Here is a 23139-nt window from a genome sequence, read left to right as displayed (position 1 = left end):
TCATAGCCATATTACCTAATTCAACAGTTAACTGCTGCATGTACTCACTATATGACAAAACGCTTTGCCTGCCATCTTTCGAGGACAATTTTAAAACATTACAAAGCTTCTAAACAAGGTCAACAGTTTTCATCAACTCGTCGTCGACGAAAATAATTAAAGAATTAATGTATAGTATGTCTTATACCTTCACAAATGTGCAAATTGTAAGATTGTGTTCAAGATATATTCAAAAGTGACAGTGAAAATGTTCCATACATTGTTTTTCGCAATCACAACGTTACATGAACATGGATGACCTAAAATGCGAATACTACGTGAAGAAAAAAAGATGCTTTGAACTGTCACAAAGAGTGAAATCACAAGAAACAACAATGTTCCATGCCAGCAACATCGAAAATATAAGTCACAGACGTAGATTCGCGTAACAATCGGTTCATTGCTCTAGCACAAAAAGTGAAAATGTGATGTGTCAAACTGATTGTTTACCTCGCGACGGACAGGTGAGCGGTTTATAGAAGTGGTCGGTGAGGGCTGCGGGCGGCGCTGGCATGTCGTCGCCTGGGGCGGAGGGCGCGGGCGGGGGCGGGGAGCGCGCGCTGCGGCTGTCCGTGCGCAAGGACCTGTTCCCCCAGGAGAGCCAGGCGAGCTCGGCCGCGGGCGACTCCGCCAGCGAGCCCGACCTGGACGACGTCTCCTGCGTCAAGCTCGAGACCGACTTCGAGCAGAGCATCGACGAGATCGCCAAGCAGAAGGTCCAGGCTTCCAATGGCGCCCTGCCCTCCACCTGGAACCGCCACCGGAAGCACAAGCAGTCCTCACGGCGCAGCAAGCCCTTGCCTGCCGTCAACGGCTCTCCTCCAAAAAAAAGTAAAAAGAGAAAGAGTTCTAGTAGTGAATGGAAACCTCACAGGACTAGTTCACATAGTGTAGTGCCATCAAAAGTGAAAGGTGGGAAAAACTTAAATTTAGTGAGCAGTAGTGAGTGTCAGGAGAGTGAGGAGGAGGCGGTGGAGGAGGAACTGGAGGATGAGGACAGCTCCGAGGATGAAGTGCTAAACAAGTGCATTTTAAAGTTACCTTTAATCAGTGCTCCGCGTCAAAGTGGTAAACCTTACAGTCATGAACTTAGTCAATTAAAAACTAAAAAAAGTAAATCAAAAGACTCTAATAAAGAGCGAAGGACTCGTGCCCATGCTGTGACACCATGTAGTGGTAAACCTCGCTCCATGCTAGACATTTGCAGTTCTAAAAGTAAAAAGAAGTCTAAAAAGTCTGAATCAAAACCAACTTATCATAGCCAGATTGTTGGAGGAACTATGAAAATTAAAATTAAGAGAACAAGTATTCATGAAGTGGTAAGTGATTCTATTCTATAACTTTCATCTCTTTTACAGGTAGACTCTACTTCTTAGCTTTAGAGTAAGCCAAGATATTCCATTCTTTTCAGTATATCACATACTCCCATTCTCCAACCAACCCACATCTTTTCACAATTACTAGAATGTCAATTTAACATCATGCTATTTATGTGATGCTATTATTATAATGAAAGTAATAGTCTCATTGCTGTATTTAGATCAGCCAATTATAGTAAATTATAGTGACCAACTGTCCACATAGTTTTATCAATGTTGCATCAAATTTTTATACATTATTTGATCAACATTCTGTGTCCTACCCAAACTTGTAATATCCTCCTGCCTCCAGAGAATTTAATGTGGTACCTAAGAGATCCTCCAGAGATTAAAACTAGAGTGATATTAAATGAAATTAAATGTTCACTTAACATTATTGAATAATACCTACACACTAATCACTACAACTAATCCCTCTTTCTGCATCTTAAACATCTGTACCCTAAGATAAGAACAATATGTGGGGCAGCAAGACACACTATTACTGAATACTATACACGTACATCACATAATATAATGTAGTAATCTATTTTATACACTCATTCATACATCCTGCACTTATCAACATTTTAATTTAATCTCAAGCATATTTTATGTACTTACACAATAGTTTTAGTTTTATATTATGACATTAGTCTTACTTATACCATTTGCTTAGATATATATTGGTGCCTCCAGGATCCTACCAACATACCTACATAGAACTTGATATCCAGTTAATTGAAAAGTTCTTACTCAACTCAGACGACCGAATGGCGTAGTGGTTAGTGACCCTGACTACTGAGCCGATGGTCCCGGGTTCGATTCCCGGCTGGGGCAGATATTTGTTTAAACACAGGTATTTGTTCTCGGGTCTTGGATGTGCCCGTAAAATGGCAATAGGCCCGCCCCCTATTACATTGGGACTAACATAACACTCTGGCGAAAAGTGGGTGCAGCAATGCACCTCTGCCTACCCCGCAAGGGAGTACATTGGTTCTACCTTTTTTGGCATAAGATTTATTTGCCTAATCTCGTATTGCATAGTAACGTTTGGTCGAAGTCTCGTTACGCCGAAAATCGTATGGCATAAATCTCGTTTAGTAAAAAGTTATTTCGCATAACATTGTTTAGCCTAATAATGGTATGGCCAAATCTTGAATAGCCTAATAATGCTATGGCATACGTTTATTAGGTTTATACAAAGTAATAATATTCGTTTGGCTTTAACTTTGACGGAGCGTCTCCCTACATAGCGGAAACTGGTGCCTTGTATTGTTTCCGCTGTTTGGAAAACGCTCCGCTTTGGTTTTGATGAACATGTGCACCTAACACGCTCCTCCTCGCTTTGCTCGTCGTCGCACCTATTTTTTAGGTTTCGATCTCATGGGGTTTGTAATAATTATATTGGTCGTTAACTTTCGATTTTTTGATCATACAATATCGTGATTTTCGAGATGTAGGAGAAAAATACCACAATTTGTACATTTACTACATACTTAATATATTATTTATTAAGATAACATTGCGAGAAACAAGATTATACATAGGTATAGACGAACATAAATTTGAGCAAACGAAACTTAGGTGTTTAAAGATTGTGCCTAAAGAGTTTTAGACGAAACGAGCCTTATGCCACATAAGTCTTGGCAAAGTGATGGTTCGGCCAAAAAAGTTTAGACCATACGAGTTATGCGAAATGAGTTTTGGTCAATAAAGATTATGCGAGATGAGCGGAACCCGAGTACATTAGTACAAGGCGTGAGTGCGTGTGTGTCTTACTCAACTCCTACATAGCAGCACCTTTTTACTAGTTTTCCTGTACCTCCTGTAGGTTGATTGGCAGAAAATGCTTTTGGCATTTAGTCTAGCTTTTACACCTTAATATTATATTTGTGCAATAAACAATTAGATAAATCAATAAGTAAATATTTGTCTACAAATCTTTACCAATAACCTGATTATAATTGGGATAAGCTATTCTGTCCTGTGAACCCTGTGTGATCCCTCATGTCATAAAAATATACTTAAAATCTATGGAATAGCTAATGCAAGACTACAACTGGTTTCTGCATAAGGCTTTCTCTTTATTATGTAATGAGATTCATGAAAGATGTTAATCATTTATTATTTCTGATATGAGAGATAAGCTAGCAAAGTTGAAACTTATTGTCTTAACTCTTAATCGTAACATTATCATATGTAGGTAACCTAATGATGTAAAATACAACTGTAAAATTAAATAATTACAGTACAAGATTTGCAGCACCTTAAAACACTTCTGTATTTTCTTATTATTTGTAAATATCAGTATTAAAATTTAATAGGTATACCTAGGCTAGACTAGGCCTAAAACCCTTCTTCATTGGAAGGAGACCCGTGGCCCAGCAGTGGGGGGAGATGGGTCATAATGATGATGATGATGATGAGATATGCCTAATATGGTACTTCGTCATTAGTCACTCTCCAACCCTTTAATTTAAACATTTTATAATAACCACATAACTGACATTCCACAGGTAACAAACAACACATCATTGCCGGTACAATTCCCGCCAGCGCCGCTCTCAATAGCTGACATTGGACAGAGGAAGTCTAAGAAGAAGCGAGCGGCGTCGCCAGTGGCCAGCGAGAGCTCCGGAGAAGAATACAACCCTTCCAAGGGGGATACGGCAGCCGCTATTACCGTGGCGGCGCCCAAGCCGAGGCATCCGCCGCCTAAAGCCAAGAGGACTAGGAATAGGGGTAAAGTTCTCATTTTTTTTAAATAAATCGATTTGTATCCTAAACATCTAGGTTAAACTAAGAAGAGTCTATACATAATATGGGTGTCAGCTGTGTCCACTACCATATCTCTATCTATGTATTTGTGGGCTATACTTACATTAATACATAGAGATAGAGTTTTATCACATAAATGCTTGCTAACCGCGACCTCATGATCCGGAAGTAGGTTCATCCATGTTTATCATCATCATCATCACCAATTTATCAGACCACCAAAACTCATCATCTCTTTCTGCTTGCTCAATAGATATCAGGCAATGTGATGATACGTGTGAAACATCCTTTTACTACTAAGCACATCGTAGATCCGGAAGTACTGAATATTTTTTTATTTAATAACGTATAAAACGTTTCAGGTAAAAGTGAAAAGACTGAACGAAGTAAGGTGCAGAGCGCGAGTGCGGCGGCGCCACAGGACTCCGGCCCGCAGAGCCCGTGGGCCACGATGCCCGAGGAAGTGCTCACGTTAATATTCGACCACGTCGTCAACATGCAAGGCACCCTGCCGGCCGTCATCAGGTATTAAAAGACTCATTTTATGCTTAATATTCATATTGATATGCAAAAATTCAATTAGCAGTAAAACATGTAAGATGCTTTCCAATGTGTTTGGCATTTTAGTGATCCTTGACCCGTTTTCGGGGTGCAATCTGGTTGTTGTAAAAAAACATTTATGATGTTTACATCTTTTAAATCCCTGTATTGTGCCAATGCAGATCCGCGAATGTGTAAAGATTTTTCAATAATTATTGTGACTTCTAACTTTAGGGCACATTTCTTTTTGTTGTATAGAACTCAACGGCAGTTATAACACTTATACCCAAGTCCCTGTGCTTTAATATTTATGTTATACTCTGTGGCATACATGCAATTCTGATTCTATCGCCAATCTTTTGTTTTATACACCTTAATGCCGGCCAACAGCCAAGAGAACATTTCGATTCGGGAACTTTTCCAATCCTTCTACTTCTACATATAACTCATGTCGTCTATTGCAGGCTCGGCAGAGTGTGCAAGCTGTGGCACTCGGTGAGCTGCAAGCCGCAGCTGTGGCGCAACGTGGACCTGGCGCAGTACACCAGCGAGAAGTGCAAGACCGACTTCAAGCTCGTGTGGCTGCTCGAGAACAGACTGTCGAGGTGTCACACGCTCAATATATGTGAGTATTTTTCTACATTAAATTTTCATGGTTGGAGAAAATCTGTATTTGATCTGTAAGCTTAGTCTACCTACAGGAGAAATACTACATTTTGTGTACGTACACTCAGTCTTTCACTCTATCTCATAGGACAAAAAAAGAAAATAAATATCAAAGCTACTAATAGGGACAAAGGTCAAGTGAAATTATTCAAGCTAAAGAAAAATTTAGATCACGTCATAATATTCTGTCTTTTATGGCAAAGTTAAGCCTACAAACTTCAACCCTACAGATTCCTATAACCTATAACTCCTATATAGAAATCCTTATAACCTCTAATGATGCCTCTCTCCCACAGCCCACTGGAAGGTGGTGAACGTGAGCTGGGTGCTGGCGTGCCTGGCGGAGTACGCGCCCGGGCTGCGCGAGCTGAGCGTGGCGGGCTGGAGCCGCCTCGCCGCGGAGCAGCTGCACGAGCTGCTGGCCGCCCTGCCGCGCCTGCGCCGCCTCGACCTCTCGCACACTGTACGTACTAGCCAATCAGCGCCCAGTGTCTACTGACTAGTAGTGAGCTGAGCGTGGCGGGCTGGAGCCGCCTCGCCGCGGAGCAGCTGCACGAGCTGCTGGCCGCCCTGCCGCGCCTGCGCCGCCTCGACCTCTCGCACACTGTACGTACTAGCCAATCAGCGCCCAGTGTCTACTGACTAGTAGTGAGCTGAGCGTGGCGGGCTGGAGCCGCCTCGCCGCGGAGCAGCTGCACGAGCTGCTGGCCGCCCTGCCGCGCCTGCGCCGCCTCGACCTCTCGCACACTGTACGTACTAGCCAATCAGCGACCAGTGTCTACTGACTAGTGGGTGGCGCCACCTACTAGTCTTGTTTCGACAAGAGAGGAAACCCAGCTTGCTGCGATACTAACTAACGGTAAAATTTAATGTATAGACATTAGCCCCAGTCATCCATTATCACTATCAACCACTAACGGCAACCGTTCGTGGGCGACTCTTTCTACGCTTGTCTGTTAAAAAATATGTATTTGAGATCTTGTATACCCACTGGTCTTCGATTCTTCACCCTCGAATACCTACATAACGATATGTTATTAATATTTTACCTCTTATTTCAGTCAGAAACCGGCGGGTCCGGCACCTGTCTCTCGGCGCAGTCGATAGCGCGACTGGTCGAGAGCTTCGGCGAACGACTCACGCACCTCACCATGGCGCACAACAAGTTCAGCGCGCTGCAGCAGATACTCACCTCTATTGCGGTAAGATAAGCACTATAGTGGAGTTTAAGGGCTGGTATAAAAGGGAGAGAGATGGCAACTCCATCTTACTTGTAGATGATCCATAGGAGAGAGCGTGAGGTCGAGTTCTGAGCTTGCATCGCGCCGCTTTGCAATTTTGCGTACCTCATATCGGTTGTCTGATGAATATTTATGAGATATTTACTAACAGGGAATTACTTCAATTGCATTCAACAAACACACACGACCGCACCGCGAGTTACACTTAAGACACATATCTATAATACTCTATTGTTTTTTAATCAATCTATATTTAGAAAGTGCCTTCGAATGAAGGCTAGTAATAAAGAAATGTCTAACTAACAAAACATTCCACAGTCACACTGCCCAAACCTAGAAGTGCTGGACATATCAGGCGCGCGGGCGACGTCGCACCCCGGGGCAGTCCCACTGGAAGCGCTACAGAAGGGGTGTCCCAAGCTTAGAGTGTTCCGAGCGGCTTCCGCGCAGCTGATACTGGTGCATGCTACCACTTCGCAACAGGTATGTGGAGAATTTGTGATTACTCTAGTCTTAGTAATCGGGCTTTTCATACGTCCATATCTTCACAAATCGCCTTGTTAAGCGACGTAGCTAGCCGGATTGCCTTTTAGACCCCTGTGTTATTATACCGCAAAACACAACACATGCTAACTGTACGGGCAAGGCACGCACACAGCAACAGCACATCATTTCGCCGCATCATCATTTTACACTTTAACCTAATTTCATTACTTTCAGTACGTTTGTAGACATCAATCACGTCGCGCGTCACTCATTATCATTTAGAAATAGTATCAAGTAATTATTTCTCCCAATAAACTCCGGTAAACTTATACATACAGTTTTATCATTTATCAACAATCTATCATCATCGGCTAGTACCCGAACATTGGTCCTTCGAGCCTCCGAACAGGCGGGACTAAAACACGCGTCGTGTGACCTGGATACGTGTCAGTGTTTCCGGTGAAGTGACGTGGAGTTCTCAGCCACTTAAGGAGGATTCTTACTGTATCACAAGATATACAGTAAGCAGCAGCATTCACTTTCTGAGCTGATCAAGGAGCTCGGAAAGACATCAGGGAGCGTGCATACCAAGGTGCACACAAAACCAGGAGACGTCTGATTCAAGTAAGATCTTTTCTATTTATCTTCTTCTACTCAAATCACCATGTTGAGGTTGGAGGATGTTATTGCTACACAAGAGCAAGTGGTAGGGGGTATTGATCAACTCTACACTAATTTCAAAAAAGCTAGTTCCGACCGCAAGACACCGGACTACATCCAGAAGCGATTGGAAACTCTAGACCAGTATTGGAACGAGTTTCACAACAATCATATCAATTTATTATCATGCGAAGATAAATCTCATAATTACTTTACTTCTCAACAATACGAGCAAGTAAAGAATAAATACATCAAAATCAGGGAGACTATTCAGAGTTACAAGCCTGGGACACCAGTTATAAAGCCACCATCTTTTATGCCTAGCCCGTCAGTGGCGCCGAGGCAAGCCCAAGATCAGATTCAACCAACGACGTTCCGGGGCTCCAGCAGCAAAACAGAGGATATGCTCAAAAAACAAGCTAGCAATTTTAAGGCGTTTATGAGAACCGTTACCAGCGTTGACCTCGACTCAGTATCAGAGAAGTGGGAGTTTGAGGATGTGCTACGCAACTTGCAGATCCGTTGGTCAGCTATCGACAGCCTCCATTGGGAATTAGATAGTGAACTTGGCGGGTCTAACCAAGAATATGAACAGCAGTTCACCGAATACGAGTCTCATTACAATAAAATGAAGAAGGCCGTTAACAAGAAAATGTGGTCAGTTGCTCATGTCGAAAAATCAACCCCAAAAATAGAAATACCATCATTTAACGGGAACTATTCGCAATGGGTATCCTTCAAGGATTTATTTACAGAGACAATCCATAACAACCCATCCCTTTCAAACGCTCAAAAGATGCAGTTTTTAAAAGCGAAAATCAAGGGAGAAGCAGAACGTTTAATTCAGCATCTCAATATTTCTTCGGAAAATTATTCTGTCTGTTGGGAGATCCTTGCGCATCGATATGACAACAAGAAGCTCATATTCACTTCACTTATCGGTACTCTCATGAATGTACCTACTGTGCAACATTTATCCATCAGCAACATCAAGAGGCTACATGATACAGCCAACGAATCATTGAATGCCATCAAGAACCTGGGAATAGACATTACTTCCTGGGATCCATTGCTAGTATACCTGTTGTCTCAAAAATTAGATGTTGAGTTATATAACGATGACATGGAATCACTAAAACAGCCAAGAGAGTTACCAAAATTATCTGATTTCATGGAATTCCTAGAGACTAAATTCACTACCTTGGAGACATCAAAGCAGAAGAACCCTCCACCTAAACCACTTATCAACAATAACATATCAAAATACCACGCGAGTCAAAAACCCGCACACCATTACAATGCCCTAGTATCGAACGCAAAGCCGGTAAAGCAACACATACCTACTACGCGTACTACGATATTCAAGTGCCCTATATGTAGTACCAATGATCATGGGATATATTTCTGCCAAAAATTTTTGAACATGCCCGCTTATCTCAAGAAAAAGACGGTCCTGCAAAACGAAATTTGTCCAAATTGCCTACATAGACACACAGGAAAACCATGCATTTCTGAAAATAGGTGTCGTGAGTGCAATAGAGACCACAATTCATTATTGCACAGCGCATATACGTCACCGAACGCACACCAAGCAAAATCAAGTGTGAATGCACCGAATGAACAAGTACAAAGTTCACATGTGTCGCAAAATAAATGCTCTGAAACTTTACTTGCAACTGCTCTAATCAAGGTAAAAGCAGTTAATGGAGTCTATCATACCATGCGAGCACTCCTGGATCAAGGGTCACAAGCATCCCTTATATCAGAAAATGCAGCTCAGATTTTGAAAATTCCACGACAGCGATGTGTCGGCGTTATTTCAGGAATAGGCGCGAAAGAAAGTTCATGCAAAGGTTTGATAAACATAGAATGCGCATCAACAGTCGGTGACTTCAAGTTTGAAACCGACGCCTACATCATGAATCAATTGATAAGAAATTTACCAAGTACATCATTTTCAAAACCAGACTGGTCGTACCTCGATCAAATCAAGTTAGCAGACCCGGAGTTTTATGATAGTCGCCCTGTAGATATATTACTAGGAGCCGACGTATACTCAGTTATACTTATGGACGGTATTTGTAGAACAAATGCAAATCTGCCGACTGCGCAACAAACTAAACTCGGGTGGATACTCAGTGGGAATGTCAAAACGCTTCACTGCAATGTTTTTCTAAACAACTTACAAGATATTCAGTCGTTTTGGGAGATAGAAGAAATTACCGAGTCATCAAAATTATCCTTAGAAGATCAAGAGTGTATTGAGCTATACAAATCATCCACAACAAGAAAAGATGATGGCCGATACGAGGTGAGGTTACCTATGAAAAAGGACTATCAAGAAAAATTGGGCGAATCCAAGACCAAAGCCGTAGCACAATTTTACCAATTAGAAAGAAAATTACAAAATCAACCGGAGATTGCGAAACAGTACAAGCAATTTATGAACGAGTACATTGCACTTGGACATATGATGCCGTGTAGCAAAACACCGAATCAGCTACCTACATGTTATTTACCGCACCATGCCGTATTACGTAGCGAATCGACAAGCTCGCCCCTACGCGTAGTGTACAATGCCGCGTCAGCCACAACAACAAAATACAGCTTAAATGACCTCATGTGCCGGGGTCCAAATTTACAACAGGATCTGCAATGTCTCATTATCAAGTGGAGACAATACCAGTATGCATTTACTGCGGATGTTGAGAAAATGTATAGAGGAATATTGTTGCACCCCGATGATCAACAACTACAGAGGATAGTGTGGAGAGATGATCCATCACAACCTTTACAAGATTACCAGCTCGTGACCTTGACCTACGGGTTCAAGGTCGCCCCATATTTGGCAATGATGACCCTCAAACAACTCGCCCAAGATGAGAGAAAGAATTATCAAGGCAGCCCTGCACCAGACATCTTAGAGAACTCATTTTATATGGATGACTTAGTTCACGGGGCGGCGTGTTTTGAAACTATACAAGGCCAAAACGCAGAGGTTGGGACTGCTCGCGTATATTTTCAAATTAAAATGGTGCCATGATTTACTTGAAAGTATACAAGGCCATTACGCACTAATCGCGTATATTTTCAAGTAAGTTGGGCCAAAATTATGGCTTGAAAATATACTGCAGCAGTTACCACTGCGTACTAATCGTGTATATTTTCAAGCGCCAAGCGGCAATGCGAGCACTTGAAACTATACGTGATTAGTTACCAGGTAGCCCTTTCGAATTGGCGTGTTTTGAAACTATACAAGGCCAGAACGCAGAGGTTGGGACTGCTCGCGTATATTTTCAAATTAAAATGGTGCCATTATTTACTTGAAAGTATACAAGGCCATTACGCACTAATCGCGTATATTTTCAAGTAAGTTGGGCCAAAATTATGGCTTGAAAATATACTGTAGCAGTTACCACTGCGTACTAATCGTGTATATTTTCAAGTGCCAAGCGGCAATGCGAGCACTTGAAACTATACATGATTAGTTACCAGGTAGCCCTTTTGAATTGTTGCTCTCTCTTTCTTTCATGCGAAAAAGTAATTAGTCTATTGCTTTCTAAACATTGCATCATTATTCCGCACTTGGCATTGTTTTCTTAATGCGTTTTTTGTTTACATCGTACAGTTAAAAAGTAAATTGATTTAAATTAAACTGTAGAACTGTTGTAAATATTAAAAGAGAAGAGGGTGTAGAACAATTCATAAAAGACAATTACGGTGAATTCAAAACTTGATAAAAATAAGTTTGTAATAGATTACCCTATTACCAGGTAACACTAACTACTTAATACGTAATACGTAATAGATTACCCTATTACAAACCTATTTTTATCAAGTTTTGAATTCACCGTAATTGTCTTTTATGAATTGTTCTACACCTACTACAATCACGAGCAATAAATAAGTCCAAGTAGCAAAAAGTCAACACCAAATTACCCCAATTTTTTTAAACATTTAATTTAGAATTTGATCAAAATGTACGTTTTTAGTTGGTTATAATAATATTTTGATGCGCTGTTAAATGTATTTTAATATTGCCGACGAGCTATTGTCACTGGAACTTTTTCATTGCTCGTGAGTGTATTACTATTAATTCATATAAATAATAAGATATAAGTAAGTAACTTGCAAGTATGATTGCTATAAATATCAATTTATCAATCAAATTAGAGCTTGTTCATCTTTATTTATTAACATTCTATAAGTATGACAGGCAGATAAAGTAAATTGTAGTCATGTACATTTACCGAAATATTTAAGCAAATCAGAATCAGCATGTAGGTACAAATTATATGCGACAAGTACGCGAATAAAGCAATGTGCGTAATAGCAATGTATATTTTCAAGAACGATTCAGTAATTCCCAACTTGAAAGTATACGCGATTAGTACGCACAAATCGTGTATATTTTCAAGTCAAATAATATTTTTTTTCACTTGAAACTATACAGTGCAAGTACACTATGGGTGCGTTCTGGCCTTGTATAGTTTCAAAACACGCTTCGAATTGTTGCTCTCTCTTTCTTTCATGCCTAATAGTAATAAGTCTATTGCTTTCTAAACATCGCATCATCATTCCGCACTTGGCATTAATTTCGTAACGTGTTTTTTGTTTACACCGTAAGTTAAAAAGTAAATTGATATTAAACTGTAGAACTGTTGTTAATAGTAAAAATTATCTCATAAGAGGGTGTAGAACAATTCATAAAAGACAATTTACGGTAATTCAAAACTTGATGAAAAATATGTCTATAACAGGTCTATAGGGTAATACCTACTACACTCACGAGCAATGAATAAGTCCAAGTAGCAAAAAGTCAACACCAAATGACCGTAATTTTTTTAAACCTTTAAATTTAAAATTTGATCAAAATTTACTATTTTAGTTGGTTATTATAATATTTTGATGCGCTGTTAAATGCACTTTAATATTGCCGACGGCGTCATTAAGCTAGTCTTATCCGTTCAGGAGTGTAGTAGGTATTACTCTTAATTCATTTAAATAATAAGATATTAGTAGGTATGCTTACTTGCAAGTATGATTGCTATAAATATAAATCAAATTAGAGCTTGTTCATCTTCATTTATTATCATTTTATAGGTATGACAGGCAGAACAAGTCAATTGTAGTCATTTACATTTACCGAAATAGTTAAGTAAATTAGAATCAGCATGTAGTTATAAATTATATGCGACAAGTACGCCAATCAAGCAATATGCGTAATAGCAATGTATATTTTCAAGTACGATTCAGTAAATCCCAACTTGAAAGTATACGCGATTAGTACGCACAAATCGTGTATATTTTCAAGTAAAATATTTATTTTTTTCACTTGAAACTATACAGTGCTAGTACACTATGGCTGCGTTCTGGCCTTGTATAGTTTCAAAACACGCCACGGGGCGCATACTACGGATGAAGCCAAACAATTAAAACAGGACATGATCAAACTTTTAAGAGCGGGAGGATTTAATCTCAGGAAGTGGAAATCCAATGTAACCGAACTCCAAGAAAGGTCAAATGAACAACAAAACTTTGACTTCAAGCAGGCTGAGTCATCGAAAACGTTAGGAGTAGGCTGGAATCCCAAGAATGATAATTTTATATTCAGTCCAGTAAAACTGCCCGAAAGCAAACCAACAAAAAGGAATTTATTATCAGATATGTCCAGAATTTATGATCCTTTAGGATGGCTAACACCAATTACCACCAAACTTAAAATATTATTCCAAGAAACATGGAAATCAGACGCACAATGGGACGAACAAGTGTCCGAGGAGATTGCCGCTGAATGGCAGAAAATCAAGGTTGATCTACACAATTTAGATCTATTTAAAATACCAAGATGGTTAAAAACACAAGAAAATTCCGAAGTAGAGCTCCACGGGTTTTGCGACGCAAGCATAAAAGCGTTTGCTTGTGTGGTATATTGCAAAACAATCTACAACGGTGCAACTTATGTTATACCTATAGCAGGGAAGTCCAAGTTAGTACCTGTGAACAAACATATTACGCTTCCTCGTTTGGAACTTAGTGGCGCGATGCTACTATCAAGATTAATGGCCAAAATCAAAGAATGCTTAAACACCTTCGAAAACATCAAGATTTATGGTTGGGTCGATTCGATGGTTGTTTTAGGGTGGCTCAATGGCGAACCGAACAAGTGGAATGCTTTTGTTGCCAATCGTGTGACACAGATAACAGACACGATGCCGTCGGAATGCTGGAGATATGTCAGGTCTCAAGAGAATCCAGCAGATTGCGCCAGCCGAGGAATAACAGTCAATCAGCTTCAGGAACACAATCTCTGGTGGCGAGGTCCAGAATGGCTCCCTACATACGAGCAAAATCAAGATATTCCCATCCCCACTACAGAGCTGGAGTTGAAAAAACAAAAGCAAGTACACATCGCACAAGTAAGCGAAGGCTATGACGTTGTAGGATACCTACTCAACAAATTTAGCTCATTGGCAAAGGCAATAAGAGTGTTGGCACGGGTGCGAAAATGCCTACCATGGAAAAAGAGCTCAGGTTTCATAACAGTGACTGATATAAACGAAGCGGAAGCAATAATTATCAAGTACGTACAAAACGAGCAATTCGCAGATGAAATTGAAGATTTAAAAAAGAAGAAAGGAGTTTCGTGCAAGAGCAAACTATCCAGCTTGTGCCCAATTTTAGATGAACAGGGAATCTTAAGAGTGGGAGGCCGGCTGGAAAACGCTCAAATTGAATACAATATGAAACATCCGATAATTGTTGACAAAAACACGCGGTTTTCGGATCTCATCATCGACCAGGCGCACCAGGACACTTTTCACGGAGGAGCTCGGATGACAACCAGTTTTCTAAGACGGAAATACTGGCTTCTCGGCGGAATTCAAGCCACCAAGAAACGGCTTCGCAACTGTGTGAAATGTAAAAGGCACAACAATAACAACAACCATCAGATTATGGGAGATCTACCCTCAGCTCGAACAAACCCATCAAGACCATTCTACCACACAGGGGTAGACTACACAGGCCACGTTTTTATCAAGGCAAACAAGGGCCGTGGCATCAAAACCATGAAAGGTTACGTTGCAGTCTTCATTTGCATGGTAACCAAGGCCGTGCATCTGGAACTGGTCTCGGACCTCACGTCCTCAGCCTTCCTAGCAGCCTTGCGCAGGATGGCAGCACGACGATCAGTACCTGCCCATCTGTATTCAGACAACGGCACAAACTTTCAACATGCCAACAAGGTACTACAACAAGAATATACCGAACTAAAAAACAAGATAGAACAAGAATTTGATCAAAACTTCATATCAGAAATCAGTGAAATGGGGATAACTTGGCACTTCAACGCCCCTTCATGGCCGTCTGCAGGAGGCCTTTGGGAAGCTGCTGTGAAGAGCCTAAAACACCATCTGAAACGAGTAGTTGGCGAAACAAGACTTACATTTGAGGAGTACAGCACTTTGTTAGCTCAGTTGGAGGCGTGTATGAACTCAAGGCCTCTATGCCCTCTAACAGAAGATCCAGAAGACTTGGACTTCCTAACACCTGCACATTTCCTAGCATGTGGTCCAACACTCACCATATACGAAACAGAAAGAGACTTGCGTACAAGATGGCAACTAACACAAAAGATATTTACAGATATATGGAACAGGTGGAGATCAGAATATCTTACTCAACTATCAAAGAGAAGTAAATGGAGAAAACCACAAGACAACATTAACATGAACGACGTAGTTATCATCAAGGAAGATAACTTGCCGCCTGGGAAGTGGGCGTTGGGTCGAGTGGTTGACTTACATCCAGGGAGTGACGGACATGTACGAGTAGTGACGCTTAAGACGAAAAACGGCCTCTTAAAACGTCCAATCGTGAAGTTAGCCGTACTTCCAATCGACAAAGAAGACAGATCCCAAACCTCATCATCATCTTCAGCATCAGAGGTACAGAACCCTAAGCCCTCGATCAGTGAAGATAAGCAAGCTGAATATAAATCAAGAGTTAAAGGATGCAAGAAGCTAACATCATTAGCCCTGACTCTGATGGTTTTCTTAATAACTCTTCCCAACATACATTGCTCTCCTACAAACATAACAAGATTTAGAGATAACCAAGGTCTCTATCTCGCGAAGCTACAAGACGTTCAAATTATCAAGGAAGATTGGAAGATCGTTGTCTATTACGACATAAATCCATATTACCAGGGCTTAGATGCATTAAATAAATATATCAATCATTTAACAAACATGTGTTCGATTATAAATAAACACTCATCATGCGACATCATATTACAACAACTACGTCACGGGTACTCGGAACTTAATTACTACAATGACATGCTGCTGAGTCAACATACAAGCGGGTTCCCCCAAGCAGATAAGAACACGCGCTGGCGCCGCGGACTCATTGATGGTGTCGGGTATCTCGCGAACTCGCTCTTCGGCGTATTGGATCAGAGGTTCGCCGAACAGTACCAGAAGGATATTATGCTTATGTCAGATAATCAACACCACTTACTAGCATTGTGGAAGAACCAAACATCTATAATTGAGTCAGAGTACAATGTCTTAAAGAGAACAGAAGACACATTAAATAAACAGCAAAAACTCATCAATCAACAGACTTTAAATTTTGAAAAAACTATAAATAACGTGAAATTGGAACTGCAAAACACAGTCAGCGTAAATGAGTTTGCGCTTGGCGCTATTACGGCAACCAATATGATTCAATGTTTAAAAAACATACAAGAGATGCTTTTAGACACCCTTACAGATATTTATCAAGGAACTTTCAATTTTCACATCATAACTCCAAACCAACTAAGGAAAGAATTAAATATTATTTCGAATCAAATATCAAAGGAATTATGCTTACCCATTGACAATACCATGACTGACCTAAGAAAGATATATCACTTGTTAAAAATCAAGACCAGATTCACAGAAAGTTATGTATTTTTCGAAATCAAGGTGCCTTTAGTTCTGAGAGACTCCTACGAATTGTATAGAATTACTTCAATACCAAGGAAGGTACAAAGTTATAACATGTTAAGTATTGTGCCTACTTCCGAATATGTAGCTATTAACATACACAAGGACACATACATCGAGATGACAGAAACAGACGCAACATCATGCTTGCACAATGGAGACATTTTGTGTTGCCAACTACTATCAAGACCCATTTATCATATTAGAGATGAATTTACCTTTTGTTCAAAGAATAAATCCTCAAATGAGTGCAATTATGTAATTGACCTTTGCAAAGACAAATGGTTACAAACAAACAGACCAAACACTCACCTATTCTTCATATGCAATCATACAAAGGCGAGAATCATATGTTCGGATCAAGTTACCGTCGAACTGATAACAGGCGCTGGCTTACTAACAGTAGACGATAATTGTATTATAAAAACAGATGATTTTATACTACACGGGCATAAACAGCGTCTTAGCAGAGTGGATAATAAAGCTGACATTAGTCTCCCTGTATTATCGCCGATTAACAACTACATCAATATAACCGTTCCGATCATACCCCCGACCATTGACACGCAAGAGTCAGACAAGGCGTTGGAGGACATACGGGACAACATACAGAAGGTGAAGGAGAGCGCGACCCTGGCGGCCGGCGTCTCCTACCACGACGTGCACCACTACGTGGCCATCTACTGCATCGTGGGAGCGGGCGCGGCGCTGGCGGCCGGGCTGGCCTGCCGCCGCGCGCGCGCCCCCGCCGGACCGACGCCCTCACCGAGGCGTCAGTGTCAGTGCATCAGCATGAAAACATTCAGTGAATGTGATAACACGGTTGTCGATATTTCAAGTGAAATGATCAGTGATAAAGGCAATATTAGTGAAAGGCAAATCGTGCCTACAGTGGAAAATCCGGGTTGTAGTCAGTTAGATAAAGGCTCGTCGCCTATCCGTAATAAAGTATTTTTTCCTAGAATTGAAGCAACAATTTAGAGACTTTATCATACTTAGTACTTATTTAGAAATAGATAAACTAATCTGGGAATTACTTTATATTAATTTCAAATAAGAATAGAATATATAATCTTTTGAGTTAAACTAGGTAATCAAGTAAAATATATTTTAACTTTAAAGATGTTTGTCAATCACCATGTTAAAGTAAGGTCATCAAATCATTTTCTCTCTCCTATTCCGCCCCCGGGAGCATGTACGGGCAAGGCACGCACACAGCAACAGCACATCATTTCGCCGCATCATCATTTTACACTTTAACCTAATTTCATTACTTTCAGTACGTTTGTAGACATCAATCACGTCGCGCGTCACTCATTATCATTTAGAAATAGTATCAAGTAATTATTTCTCCCAATAAACTCCGGTAAACTTATACATACAGTTTTATCATTTATCAACAATCTATCATCATCGGCTAGTAGCCAACCAGACCCTGGCGGAGTATATATGTGTGACATAGAATAACAAGTACACCAGCTTTGCTAGTCTCTTTATTCTATGATGTGTGATGTATATATCATTGACAAAAGAATAAAGAGAGGACATGGCATATCCACGAAAAAAATGCGCCTACCTAAACTTTGGTGTCAATTAAAATGGCGGCTTTTTTCTTGAAAAATGTAAACAAACAAATTGTTTGACAGCTGAAGTACCTTGTGTTTGGATGTCAATCAACATGGCGATCGGTCGCAATGTTCTAATTTTAGGCAAAGACAAAACTACTGTTGTCCTTTTTTACGTAGGATAACACCAATAAGTTAAAAAGAGACGACGATATATTTTTAAGTACCGATTTTTATGCCAGGTCCTCTCTTTATTCTTTTGTCATTGGTATATATGTATTGATGGCCCGTCAATAAATGCCAGAAAAAATAATAATATTACTTACCAATGACATCCTCCTCATGGCTCCTAGGATACACGAAGCCACGTCAGTAGTGCGCAGTAGTCGCTTGCCTGTTACTGGCAATTGGCACCACTACCTACTATTTACTATGTGGCAATCATTAAATAGCATAATATAACCCACTCCAACCACCCCCAGATGGAAATAACCGGGTGGGAGCACCTAGAAGAGCTATCCATAGCGGCGGAGGCGGCGACCGAGCGAGTAGCCGTCGGCGAGTACAAGCTCGGCGACGAAGCTCTCTCGCGATTGGTCCGCGGCGCCACGCGGCTGCGCCTATTGGACCTTAGGAACCTGCAGCAGCTAACTGATTCGGGATTAGTCAGGGTGCCGGCGTGGGATCTGCAGCATTTGTTTTTGGGAGGTATGTAACTTAGTATTTTATTTTTGATGTTTTCTTGCTTTATTCGTAATCCATTTATATTTTATTGTATTTGTAGAATTTGGTGCTTCGTAGATTCAGAAAAATATGTTTTTTCTTTATTTTATAGCTCTTTAAAATATGATCTACCTACTAATGCATCTCTCATCTCTCTCTATGTTGTTGTTATTCGAAAAAAAAAACACAGACAACCAGACTGTCCAGCCAGACTAAACACGCATTAACATATTTTCACTACACTTGCAGGCTGCAACATCCTGCGTCAAAAGAGCGCGTGCCTAGAACTCATCTGCGAGAAGTGGTCCCACAGCCTCATAGAGCTGGACCTGTCGTGGGCGAGCTGCGCGCGCGTGCTGGACGACGCCGTGGCCGCGCTGGCCGACACCGCGCAGAGCCGCCTCAGGTGAGCCATCTCCTAGCCGGGTAGGCAGTGCTACAGCCGCATAGAGCTGGACCTGTCGTGGGCGAGCTGCGCGCGCGTGCTGGACGACGCCGTGGCCGCGCTGGCCGACACCGCGCAGAGCCGCCTCAGGTGAGCCATCTCCTAGCCGGGTAGGCAGTGCTACAGCCGCATAGAGCTGGACCTGTCGTGGGCGAGCTGCGCGCGCGTGCTGGACGACGCCGTGGCCGCGCTGGCCGACACCGCGCAGAGCCGCCTCAGGTGAGCCATCTCCTAGCCGGGTAGGCAGAGTGGTATTAAACTGTAGCGAGCTGTGCTTGGTTGGTAGACATCCTGCGGATTTTCGTCTGTTTCCATAGGCCACCTTTATTACCAAATTATAAGTACGTGAAACAAACACATAGTTATACATTCTAATAAACTAACATTCTGTTTCATTCTAGGATCCTCAACTTGTGCGGCTCGGCAGTGTCTCTGGAACCCATCAAGAAGGTTCTCCTGAAATGTCCGCACATAGAGTCGTTGAACCTGAGCTCGTGCCGCGCGCTGCCCCGCGGCATGAAGCGGCTCTACGCGGGCAAGGAGCTGCAGGACCTCAAGGACAGCTTCGACCCGGAAAAACTTAAAAAAGCCAAAGAAGAAAAAGAAAAATCAGAAAAGAAAACCGAAAAAACAGAGCCCGATTCCAAAACAGAATCCGCACCCGAAGACTCCCCGAAAAACAGTGATAGTTCCAGTACCAAAGCAATTAAAGTGGAGGACAAATCGACGTCCTCGATATTCCAGGAACCGAGGACTCCGGCGGAGTCTGATCTGGCGAAGAACAACTCCACGAGCAAGACCTCGCCCGACTGCAAGTCCGTCGAGTCGATTGCCAGCAAGGACTCCAACCTAACATCTCCATCAGAAACTAAACTCGCAAGTCCTATAATACAATCTAAACCAGACTCGTCATCCACACCGCGCTCGGAGACGTCCAAGACGGACGTGGGCAGCCCGCACTACAGCCCCGTGGCGCGCCCGGACAGCCGCCTGCGCGCCAGCCCCGACGCGCCGCCCGCCGCCGCCTGCTGGGGGCTCGGACAGTTCAAGACCACCCCCACGCACAAGTCCGAGGCGAGCCCCCTCAACAGAGTAGAGAGCCATGGGAAACTAAAATACAAAAACCAAATCGAACAATGCAGCCCGACCACGTCACAAGAGAACAAGCTCAGCCCCGAAAACATGCCGAGCATCAAACAAGACAACATGAAGACGCCGAACAGCTGGAACTACGGCAGCTACAGCCCCATGCCGCGCGAGAGCCAGTTCTCGCAGCGCAGCCCCTACTCCACGCAGCCGAGCCCCGCGCAGCCCAGCCCGTACTCGGCCCAGCCCAGCCCCTACTCCACGCAGCCCAGCCCCTACTCGTCCCAGCCCAGCCCCTACTCCGCGCAGCCCAGCCCCGACACCAGCCAGATCGTGAAGCAGGACGTGCAGAAGTCGAGCGGCGCGTGGAGCTCCGGCAACTACAGCCCGCTCACCAAGCAGCCGGCGCCCTACTCCCCGCACCCCGCGCCCTACTCCCCGCACCCCGCCAGCCTCGCCAGCCCCGGCCCGCAGTACCGCGCGCCGCCGCGCCCCGCGCCGCCCGCCGACGACGTGGCCGCGTGGGGCATCGACAAGTTCCTCAGCAGCAACGCGGCCGCCGCCATCGAGTCGCTCATCTTCGGCTCCCCGCCGCTGCAGCACGCGCCGCCGCCGCCCGCCGACGACCCCTGGAGCCTGGGCCAGTACCGCGTGGAGCCGCCGCACGCCCCGCACATGCACAACCCCTTCCTCGACCCCGCCTCGCTCAGCTTCGACTCGCTGAGCGCGCACATCGGCCACCAGGGACACATACAGAACTTCATCGACGACAACTACAACGAGACGTCGCGCGTGGACTGACGCCCCGCGCCGCGCCCCGGCCCGAGACTGACTTACCGAGGACGACACTTCGATAAACTTTATAAGTTGTTACGAGTTGTTGTGCAAAGCGTCTGTTAGTGAACAGTTCACGTTTGGAGCTCACTGCAATATGATATAGATGGGTAAGTACACCGAGTGACCTTACAGCGTGTGCTGGCCGAGTGCCGGAGCCGCGTCGTCCGCACTAACGGACGCTGCTGTTAGATCGTGTAATTTATAAGATAGGATGAACAATTCCCGTATAGAGGTTGTAAATAAGTTAGCCGTAAATATTTTTAAGAGTAAATGATGCTAGGAATACTTTCAAATTATGTTGCAGCCTATAATCTGTTAGGAAGATTATGAAAATTATTATAAGTATAAGCTTTAGATAAATTTCCCTCAAATTAGTGTTAATTATAATCGCCTACAGATTTTATATAAAGTTTGGATGCCAAAACCAATTAATGTCAAGTCGCTGCCAAAATTTGTTTTAATTCACATTATTTCAAGATTTTAGTAAAAAACAGTCGAACATGGTAACTTGTAGTTTTCGTTGGAATCGACACTATTCTGGGCCAAGTACAGCACGCGATCTTAAGCTTAAGTGCCACTGGTAGAAGTTCTATCGTGTTAGTAGTTAACAGCGTTTTATTAATTGTATGGATCTGACTAGCAAAGTTTATAATTGAAATATATATAGATATTTTGTTTCCATACTATCAGAGATAAGAAAACATTCCTTCTATCGTTGGTTTCAGATTTAGCTCTAATGAACTGTTGATAACTTACTTCCGACTTGTTATTGCATTGAAATAGTTTCAATTTAAAACTACAAATAGTCTTCGATGCTAAGGGTGGGTTGCACCATTTAACTTTAACTATTACAAACGTCAAATCTCTTGAAGATTGATCTCTCTCGTCAAGGGATTTGACGTTTGTAATAGTTAAAGTTAAATGGTGCAACTCACACTAAGTGTACTTTGTATCTTTGTTTGCCTTGTATCTGTTTGTTTATTTGTACAATGAGGAATTTATAATATTTTTTACTTAATAACTTTAATATGTTTTTATACTTTTTACCTTTCCAACTGAATAACCAAATAATTATTGATCCTTATTATGTTCATTTTGAAATTATTTTAAATTCGTTTATGTCCTTTATATTAATTATTATTTGTAATACATTGAAATAGATCAAGCCAAGTACAAAGTGCTTTTATAAATTAATATTTTATGTACTTGACGTTAAATAAGAGAAGACACCCATGAATACCACCAAATATTGTTTCAATACTACATTAGCCTTAAAAATGCCTAATGTTTTAAAGAGAGTATTTTATAAAAAAAAGTTTTATTAACTTATTATATACGACAAAATATGAAATTACCTTCTATACATAGAATGTATAAAATATGAGAATAGGTAAATATTAATTAATGTTAAATTATCCTGTATCATAGCATGTATAAAGTTGACTAATATTGTTTATGTGTAAGTTCTGTTATGTAGAGATTTTTGTTTGTAATATTGTTAAAAGATTACAGCCTGGACTTCTCATCGTTGGTCCAATTTTTATAACCTAACCAATATAATATCGATGTGGTTGTACATTTACATTTTGAATAGAATGTACTCTATTTATTAAATTTTCTTTTGTTGAAAATCACACTACTCTTTTCTTTATACATAACTATATCTTCGTTTTTCCGTATTTTTTACTATTCTATGGGTACTAGAATGACTGTCTG

The 23139-nt window shown here is 41.8% G+C and overlaps 1 protein-coding gene across 1 annotated transcript; it reads left to right on the top strand.

Moving 5' to 3' along the window:
- Positions 1 to 64: 64 nt before the first annotated feature.
- Positions 65 to 22243, top strand: LOC105383825. Its single transcript, XM_048625961.1, has 10 exons — positions 65 to 1358; positions 3917 to 4142; positions 4541 to 4703; positions 5183 to 5343; positions 5681 to 5847; positions 6446 to 6586; positions 6944 to 7108; positions 18815 to 19040; positions 19305 to 19461; positions 19902 to 22243. The coding sequence occupies exons 1-10, from the start codon at positions 552 to 554 to the stop codon at positions 21385 to 21387; spliced, it is 3699 nt and encodes a 1232-aa protein (XP_048481918.1). The 5' UTR covers positions 65 to 551; the 3' UTR covers positions 21388 to 22243.
- Positions 22244 to 23139: the final 896 nt, after the last annotated feature.

The sequence above is a fragment of the Plutella xylostella genome, chromosome 15 (assembly GCF_932276165.1).
Source record: "Plutella xylostella chromosome 15, ilPluXylo3.1, whole genome shotgun sequence".
NCBI classification, from domain to species: domain Eukaryota; kingdom Metazoa; phylum Arthropoda; class Insecta; order Lepidoptera; family Plutellidae; genus Plutella; species Plutella xylostella.
Note: the sequence above shows the minus strand (reverse complement) of the source record. Positions and strands in the feature narration are given on the sequence as shown.